General features: G+C 36.6%; 1 protein-coding gene across 2 annotated transcripts; it reads right to left on the bottom strand.

Moving 5' to 3' along the window:
* Positions 835 to 9,299, bottom strand: LOC18598490 (chromatin assembly factor 1 subunit FAS1). Of its 2 annotated transcripts, XM_018122172.1 has the most exons (13): positions 8,555 to 9,299; positions 8,351 to 8,450; positions 6,469 to 6,616; positions 6,269 to 6,392; positions 5,700 to 6,061; positions 5,299 to 5,610; positions 3,142 to 3,223; positions 2,936 to 3,073; positions 2,410 to 2,823; positions 2,148 to 2,285; positions 1,568 to 1,629; positions 1,439 to 1,484; positions 1,093 to 1,348 (listed from the first exon to the last, which is right to left on the bottom strand). In XM_018122172.1, the coding sequence occupies exons 1-13, from the start codon at positions 9,035 to 9,037 to the stop codon at positions 1,238 to 1,240; spliced, it is 2,520 nt and encodes an 839-aa protein (XP_017977661.1). In that variant the 5' UTR covers positions 9,038 to 9,299; the 3' UTR covers positions 1,093 to 1,237. The 2 variants fall into 2 exon arrangements, with proteins under 2 accessions (XP_017977662.1, XP_017977661.1); XM_018122173.1 differs by lacking the exon at positions 1,568 to 1,629 and having other exon boundaries at positions 835 to 1,348; positions 8,555 to 9,297.

Below are 9,651 nucleotides of genomic sequence, written 5' to 3'. Positions count from 1 at the left end.
CATAAATTTTGTGTCTTTTCTTTTTATTTTTTTCTCCTTGAACTTGTATATTTCACCTTGAAGAAGTTATGAAAAATTTATTACGACTTACTCATTAATTTGTATATAGCCTACACTTATTTCACCAAGATCACTACGATTTATGAGTATCATGGTTCGGAGCAGGTTTCCAGTTTCAGCAATTAATATACAGGAGTTGAAGATTCAAACAAGGCGAATCCCAGTGAAGGAGTAGATGCTTAACTATGACGTCGCCTAGCTTGACCATCGTTAGGCTCTAGAGCTTAACTGTGACAGCACCTTGCTTGACTGATGTTTGGCTGGAGTTTAAGCCCCTCTGCCACGCAAAGACAAGTGTATATTACAAAATCTCACGTGAATAAGTTAAAAGAAGAATTTATAAACATAGACAGCATATTTTAATAAACTAAACTTTAAAAAAAACATTAATTTTATTATAATTTGATTTCAAAATCAATTCAAAACTCAACTCTAAACGTTGCAATAGATGAAATGACCCAACTCGTGACAAAAACGTGATAGAAATGAGAAAAACTGTCACAGTCCTACATCGAATAAATAAAAAAGAATCTTAGCACTTACCGATATAAACGCTATACACCCCAATAAGACATGCTTGTTTATGCCAGCGTCAAGGCAACTTATTTATTATTTGTAGTATAGGGTTCGTGGATTTTTCTAGGTTACATTTTCACCCCTGTAAATTCATGCAAGGCATAATGGAGACCAGCAAGCAGAAAAGCTGTTTCATGAAGTACAAATGGCTTTTGATCGAAGGAAGCTTCTAACTTCCTGGAACATTTCAGACGTAGCTCCTTAAAACTTATCAAATTAAAATTATAATCCCCAACCAAATTATAAAGAGGCCAATACGTCACGACTTTACTAGAATTGCAAGGTTACAAGCAAAATATTCAGAACACATCGGCTGCAGTTATCTCCAAGATCTGAGGGGAGCCTCTCCTATATCATGCACTATGAAAGACTTCATACACAAGATGGACCGAAGTTCAGATTCCTCGCCTAATCCATTCTATCATGTGCACAAAATTTTACTACATTGAGCTTCCATCAAGATTACTTGCAATGTATACCATAAGTTGAGAGAGCAAAAAAGGTTAAGAGCAAGGAAATAAAGAGCTAAAAAGAGTGAGACAAGGCTATTATGTATGGTTGTATGTATAACTCTGCTGCTCCTGGGCAGCAGAACTGGGCTTCAGTAACTGCTGAGGAGAGGTGTCAATGGGGCTGATACTCTTATCAGAAGGAGGCAAGCACCTTTTTGAGAAAAATGCAGCAATAGTTTTGGTTCTTCCACCACCCTTCTCTGCCAGTCAGATTAGAAAAAATAAATCTAGTCATAATAAGAAACTACCAAATAAACTTCTTGAAGAAAACCAAATAGGTGCATAACTACCTGGTGAAATTGGAATGCCAAGTTTCTGTAAGATTTCTTTCTTGACCTGCAGAAAGATTTACCCCAAATCAGCTAACATATACTTTGACAAACTCAACGCAGAGCTGAAATGGTCAATTAAAGACTTTCTTTCTAGAATGCCCAGCAGTACAAGTGCCAGTAGAGTAGCTGCAAGCCAAACCCCTATGGACCTGGAAGTGGTTAAGTTATATCAGAAAGCATTTACAAGGCATGATGGTTGATACTTGATATAAAGGCATACATCAAATGTATGCAATTACCAGGTTTGTTTGGGCATTCAAGTCCAAATTCTAAATTACCCAAATCTAGCCTCCCTTGTCAAGGACAACCCACCTTAAACTTTGAAGAATCAAGATCAATCAGAAATTGTAAACAGTTAAGAAGGCCAGAGGGGAAAGAAAATTACCTGAAAGATACGGAAACCAAAAAGAAATTAATTTAACTAACTCATGCAAATGAGTTTCCAGTATCAAACCATTAATTTTACATTCCGCTCCTCTATCACATCCATTGTTAGTATTAAGGTTGAATTCAACCAAACTGTCAATCCTTAAACCAAGCATGGTACTATAGTATTCCTAAAATGGAGTCACAATAATTATGTTATCCATGTAGGCTCAAAAATAATAATGATAACAAAAGAATGGCACAAGCAGAGTCAGACTAAAGTCAGGAATGAGTCACTAACCTGCCAACGATTATCAGAGAATTCTGATATCTCACGCACTTTGGTTTTTAATTGAGACTTTGGAATTGAAGGAAACTTTTGTTGCAAAGACTCTACCAACCTATTGATACCAAGGGAGCATGACTGAATAGTCGATACCTAAAACAAACAAGATCATCATTAGCAGCAAACCACTGCAATTTTGTACTAGACTTGTTGACACTCCCAAGCATAGTATTGAAAGGATATTTTACATTAAACTCCTATCAAATGTGCAACTTACAATTAGAGGCATATCTGAGTCTAGAATAGGTGCCACTGTTAAGACTGGTGTTGTACTGGCCTTGCTACTTGACAAACAAGCTTCTTGATTGTCATCTGCAATGCTATCTACTGATATCTCTACAGGTGAGCCATCAGGACATGCACGCATGCTCAGAGCTTGCAAGCATGTCAGCTCCAATTTACAAGTATTGGTAAGATCTTCAGCCATTAGCACTGAGGTCTTTTCATGTGATATATTTAATATAATCAAGGGTTGATTTTTTTGAAGTGCATGCTCAGTTAAACTGTTTAGATACTTCTGTTGCCTAAGAAAAGTATAAAACTCCTCATTCTGCCCGTCTTGCTCACTCATAGGGGAACTTTTGGTCTCTTCAAGTGCAACATCAGTTCCAGTCCCATCAACTTGTACCCCCTGCATGCAAGCCTCAAATAAGCACTTTGAACTGTTGTTTTTGAGTAATAGTAGGCAGATATTTTTTGGTTTATAAGCTAGTAAGAATATCTTTTACATCAAATCTCATTACCTCATTTTCTGAGAGATATCCATCTGGTACAAAAAATCCATCTTCACTTTCATCTTCATCATCAGCTTTAGAGCATCCTTCAAAACTTTCCTCTTCTTCATCTTTATCGCAATCTGAGAGGCTTTCACCTGGCTCCTCCTGTGAAATGAAATTGTTATTTCCAGGTTTAAATCTAAATTTCGGTTTGAACAACAAGCTCACTGTACCTCCTCCCATTCTTCATCACTATCAACATCATAGTCTAAATCTGGGTCCTTCCTCAATGGGCAGCGAGGTCCCACAACATTACTGAAATACAACAAAACCACAAATTATCATTTAATTATGGAAATACAAAGCAGGGCAGACATAAAAGCAACACCTTCACAAAGAACACTAACTAAATAACACTCCAATACCCTGTCCCACTCATATTATCACTGTTTCCTTTTAATATTATTCCATTCAAGATGCTACTTTGGAAATGTAAATAAATTTAGAACTCGTTTTCTAAGTTTACCCTTCAATTGTAACCATTTAACAGTGATGAGACCCACTAAACAAACACTGCAATACTTAACTTCCTTTTCTTTGACTCCTACAACTATGTCAAGAGTCAACAAATGATGTTTTGAGCAGGATAGGGAGTACATAATATACCAGAAAGTTGCAAATGCAATCACTGGAAATAATAAACAAAACATGATCAACAAAGAGACCTGATAATTGTAAACAATTTTCCACTTAATTTTCCATTGCCTTCTTTGGCGAGAAACATCTAGTCTTTGGACTTAGTTGAAAAAAAACACAAGCATTAGGTGATCCAAATTGTCGATTTTCTTTCACTAGAGATTATGAAAAGATGCAAGAGGTAAAGAAATAGTTGATCATTCTAGTGTGAAGGTCATTCCACCAGTGACACAACTAAAATGACATCAGAGACCATAGAAACAAAGGAGTTCTTGTAGAAAAAAAAATCAATGCAATAGCTTTTCCTTATTTGGGCTAAGGTCAGCTAAATTTAATCGAGCTTGAATAATGACTGAGCTTATGCGACCTTAACATAGTGTGTTAGAACTCAGCTTAGCATAATTAACCAAGCACTAAGCCGAACATGAACTCAAACCACGATTGGGCATAAGCCACAAAAAGCAGCTCAAATATCAGAAAGTTATAAAACTCAAATTTTCTTTTTATTTTTAAAAAAGACTTTGAGCCCATACCATTTGCAGGCCAAATGTCATGAGGCCAGAATGGCCTGGCCTCATGACACTTACTATGGGTCCTTCATGTGCAGGACCCCTTTCAATTTTGGTTGGCAGAACATGAGAGTGACTTACTATAATGCCATCTCCCACTTTGCCTGGTTTGTGGAATCGACTGGGAAAAGTATTAGAGAAGTTTTCTTCACATTTCCCATGTCCCTAGCCTTATCATGTCCCCATTTTTAGACATATAAAATTATTCTGCAATAATATGTTTTAAAAAATAATCGATGATTTTTAATCTATGCTGATGTCTACTTCTCAGCGACATCATGTCAAATCATGATTCAAATTGTGGTAAGAATTATTAAAGCTTTAAGTAGTCAAATTGACAAGCACATTATCATTGGATTTGTTCAATAATGGTTTACTGAATCTGTTCATGAACATAAATGAGTCAAGCTTACAAATGTTCACATTTCCCATGTCCCTAATCTTATCATGTCTCCATTTAAGCACGTAATAATATTCTGCAATAATATTTTTAAACAATAATGGATGATTTTAATCTATTATGCTATGTCTACTTTCAATGAAGTCATGTCAAATCATGATTTGAAATGTGGTAAAAGATATTAAACCTTCAGTAGTCAAATTGCCAAGAGTTTTTCAAAAAAAAAAAAATTGCCAAGAACATTATTATTAAGTTTGTTCACAAACAGCTTATTGAATTTGTTTGTGAACATACCTGAGTCAAGTTTACAAATTTTTTAACTCAGTTCTGTTAGCAATCAAGCCTGAAAATAGTATTCAAACTCACTCATTAAGCTTCATAAATGAACATAAACTAGCTCTAACCAAGCTTGTTCAAGAGCATTCAATGAACGCACTGGTTACTTACATCCCTACACATACAGCTCGTACGAGTCAGAAAAACTAACCCTAAGTGCAGAAAAATTAAAATTTGTTAAATAAAGTTTCCAAAGCATCTCAATTAAGGGCAACTATTTTGCAATATCACAGGATAACTAAAGGTTACAGTACAAGAAGTGGCATTCAATCTAAACAAATTCATTTGACATTTTCTTCTATTCAACGCACCTTTCAACTATATACTAATATTCAACATGAATCGAGCTTAGCTTAGCGGAAAAGTATGCAAAAGAATTAGCAGCCTACCTTTTCTTAGGCCAAATACCAAAAAATGCAGGTCTGTAGCTCTTATCAAACTGCAACAACTGCTTCCTCCCACAGCACTTAACATCAGCAGCTGAGATATCAGGGTTAAAGCATGATCTATCATCAGAATTCTCTTCTCCCCATCCATCTATAATCCTTTCAACGCTCAATTCATCATGGGATGACCCTTTATTAGCAGTTAACTTAAGTTCCTTAAACAATTCAGTCTTAGGTTTCCTACGCATGCCCCAACACTGTTTTTGATTTGAATGAAGAAAATGACCTAAGTGGCGCCAAGAAGATAAATGCAACCTGAAAAGTACAAAGCCAATGTGAATTTGAAACAAAATAAAACCAAAGCCAATAAAATTAAACAACTTAAAGCAAACAGAAAAACCTACTTGCGGAGATCATCCATATAAGTTTCTCCTTTGGATGAAAGAGTGGTGTCCATCAACAGAGTAATTGCTTCAGGTACCTTTTCACTCTTCTGGGTGGATGGACAAAATGTGGCTGGCTTAGTCAATTGTTCAATCTGTCTTGGTGATGTTTTACACTTTTTGAGGAAGCGCTCCATAAGTGAAGCTTGCTTTTGAATTGAAAGTTGCTTTTTCAATTCTGCCTCTTCCTTCTCACGCCTTCGTTGATCTCTCTCAACTTCCTCTTGCTGTTTTCTCAGCTGCTTCCTCATCTCAGCCTCCTCTCTTTCACGACGCCTTTCATCCTTTTCCACTTCCTCCTGCAACCGCTTTCTCTCCTTTTCCTGAAATAAACTATGTTCATGAACATCTAGGAAATAAAAAGGATCAACTGCATTTAACATAAAAGTAATTTTGCTAAACCAAACAATAACCACTATCCTGGGAATAATTCAGATTTAGACATTCCAATGGCACAGTAAAAACTAAAAATAAAAAGTATTGACAATAATTGGCTTTGCACAAGACATGCTTTGAAAAATTTGACATACATTTTGCAACTTTTCCTTTTGGAGTTCACGGTCCACTTTCTTCTTCTCCTTCTCAATTTCTCTTCTATTTCTCTCGAATTGCTTAATTAACAATTTTTCTTCTCGCTTTGCTTCTTTCTCAGCCCTACGGCAACAGAAAACTTTTACTGAAAAGAAAACAAGTCAAGCACAAAAGTTGTAGAACCATTAAAGATACCTACATCTCAGCACCACTCTTCTGTAACATGTTACACATTAACAAGCGAATTTCTGCCTCACTTAATACTTTGACAAGCTTTTCTGATGCTTTCATGAAATCATGCTTGTAGTTCTGATCATTCTCCCACTTTTGTAACAGTGTTATCATTGCTGAAATGAGCACAGATATCAGTAGCCTAATTCAAGCATAAATTAAGGCATTACAATTGAAAAGTTGCTCATCATAATCAATGAAAAGCACAAATGGCAAAGATTGAAATGCCAAATCAATTGATAAGAATATGAAAATCAATTCAACAACAATTCCCCACTGAACAGCAAGGCACATGTAAATATGCAGGAAAGACAGGCAACAGGTAGTATAATATGTTCATAGACACAAAATGCTGTAAGAACCTTTTTTAACCAATTAACTTATCGTAAGCTAGCCAGGGCTCCACATTCCTACAATGCAAAACACTGAATGGAGAATAAAAAACTAATACATCTGTTAATTGCATATAAAACTTTAACAGGGGCCTGAAAAGATCGAGTAAAAGAAGATAGCAACAGGAACTGATTCCGAATGAGTTAATTCTGCTTCACCCCATTAAGGAAACGAAATTAATATGTGCATGACTCTATTGCTTAGCAAACTACAACTCCATGATGGTGAAAAGAATGATACCCATATACTCATTGCTGAGTTGGCTCCTTATGTTGTGCACAATGTTAGAACATTGGAAGCACACACAAGCCTGGAGAGAGGGAGAAAGAGGGAAAAAAAAACTCAAAGGCCTAATGCTTTAGTAATAAAATATGTCACAACAAAATAGAGTCCGATATCAAACATCAATTCTTTTCACAGTTTGAGCCATCATATAATCATCCAATTCTCTAGATAAGCAGTCTTAACCACCATCCTGGATATTACCATGTACTAGCTATCGTTGAGATGGTCATTCAGATGAATAACTCAAATTAGTATTCACCATAACAGTGGCTTCAAATTCTGAAACTACTACAGTTAGTTCTTACTGAACAGCATACCTATCACTATCTATGGACCAAAGATTACAAAAATGTCAATAATTATTCAGCAGTTGAGGTATTAGTACTTTATTGAATATGGGCTGCTGATACAAAAAAAAGTTTAAAAATGAAAAATAATAAATCTGGAACACAATATGACCAGCATCACAAGTTGGGACTGCCTCCAAAAGGGAATTCCTCTTTAAACCTCCCAAAACTCCACATCAATGACAGCACTTATGTGACACTGATGGAAGATGTTCCTCTGTAAAGAGTACAATACTCTGAACTTTGTTCACATGCAACAGTAGTATGAAACTGGAAAAAATTCACAAAGTAAGGGATTTCAAGGTATTGGTTTTCGATGGAGATGATATTCACAATAGTTTGATATGTTTGGTATGGATTGATCCAAGGCCAAATTTCTAAACATAAATTGCACTCCATAATGCATGTGCATATCTGAAATTCTAGCAGTTATATTAATGAAGAAGGATTTTTGAAAGGCATTTGTAACTAGATGGGGGGAAAAAGGACCTTCAGCCGACTAGAATCATGGGTTGAGCCAGATTAACATATAAGTCACTCACTTGGCAATGTCAGGTTAACCTAGAAGTTCAAACTTGTTCTCTAAAAGCAATTGGCAACAGAATTACCTTATTTTCCACTTGAGGACAGAGTGACAATCATAGAAAGCTTGATGAGGCAAATCTAAATTACAAGAGGAGAAAATAAATAAAGGCAGACACATCCATTTCTGGGTAACCAAGGTCATCCAATATTTAATTCCATAATCAAACAAGAAAGAAGAAGAATCAAGAGGTTCAATAGAAAAGAAATCCAGGGCATCCCAGAACAGAAATTCCTACTTACCAGAAACGGCAGTAAATCTCTCATTAATCTTCTTCCTACAAGTACGCCGAATTTTTAAAGTGGCACGCACAGATTTTGGCATCAACTTTACATCTCTAGTCTATCAAATGAGCAATGTAAAGCAAGTTAAACACTATCTATATCAGAGAACATAAACGCATAAAAGCAACAAAAACCCAAAAAGAAAAAATAGAAACAACTCACCTCCCAACACCAAAGAGAAGAGTTGGCATCGTCCTCCAAAATATCAGCATCTTCACTACCCAACCCATATTTCACTCTCTGCCCTACAAATAGCACCGCGCTTTTCACCGCGGCCAAACTCACATTCCCCATGCTGTCCTTCACCTTTTCATGAATTGCTTCCACCAATCTCGACAGCGGCAAATCACTCTCCTCCATCAGAACCGCAACCACTGAATTCAATGGACCGGACTCAACTAATCCCAAACCAAAACCCATTCCGAAACCCGATTTCGGCTCCATTACTTCTTTGTAATACCCATAAAGCCCGTCCATTTCTTGCTTCAATTCCTTGATCTGGGCCTCTCTTTGTTCATCGCTCAAGGTCTCCGAAACCCATGATGCTCTCTTTCGCTTCCCGGTCCTCTTGGGTTGATCTTGGCTATCCGTCTTGGGGACCTTCGGATGATCATCCACGTCGATTACCGTCGCTGAGTCCGCCATTGTGATCAAGAAGCACCAAATCCTGACCCTAAAAACCGAAGATTGATTTTTGCAGATAAACCCTAGTAGATTAAAGAGATAACACAAACCAGGGAGACGAGAAATGACACCCTTTTTTTTTTTTGGACTGGGTGGGCGTGATTATAACTCAAAAGATAGCAGTATTTCTAAAGAAATTTCAGACTCCGAATTTCCTTTTATTTTTATGAGTTTTTTATAGGATAAGTAAAGTGTCTGAAATGGTGAAATTGTTACAACGTTATTGTTACGGAGAAGGAAAAAAAATCATAATAAAATAACTAACATTAAAAAAGATTGGATAATATACTTTTTGCCGCCAAGATTTTGCCTCCAAGTATAAAGTTCAATGCAGCTTGGCGCCTTAACATTTTTGGTGTTGGCGGGTCAAAACACTTGGCCCCGACACGTTTCATTTGAAATTTAAAAGCTGATCTATCGGTTCGCAGATCGCTTTGCTAACTGGGTTCGGGCTGGATCACTTTTCCATTCGCCTCCGCTTTGGGACGAGAAAAAGCCCCGTACCCTACAAGTTTTGCTTGCCAGATCCAATTCGAAAATTGAAGTCGGATCCGGGTTGAGTTTTTATGTTAAAA

Source organism: Theobroma cacao, chromosome 5 (genome assembly GCF_000208745.1).
Source record: "Theobroma cacao cultivar B97-61/B2 chromosome 5, Criollo_cocoa_genome_V2, whole genome shotgun sequence".
Taxonomy (NCBI): domain Eukaryota; kingdom Viridiplantae; phylum Streptophyta; class Magnoliopsida; order Malvales; family Malvaceae; genus Theobroma; species Theobroma cacao.
Note: the sequence above shows the minus strand (reverse complement) of the source record. Positions and strands in the feature narration are given on the sequence as shown.

Excerpts from the sequence above, each read along its gene's own strand:
- LOC18598490 (XM_018122172.1), bottom strand. The coding sequence starts at position 9,037 with ATGGCGGACTCAGCGACGGTAATCGACGTGGATGATCATCCGAAGGTC. Across the intron at positions 6,062-6,268 it reads AAAAGGAAAAGTTGCAAAAT|GAAAAGGAGAGAAAGCGGTT; the intron begins GTATGTCAAATT and ends AGTTTATTTCAG. Across the intron at positions 1,485-1,567 it reads ACTGCTGGGCATTCTAGAAA|GTCAAGAAAGAAATCTTACA; the intron begins GAAAGTCTTTAA and ends ATCTTTCTGCAG.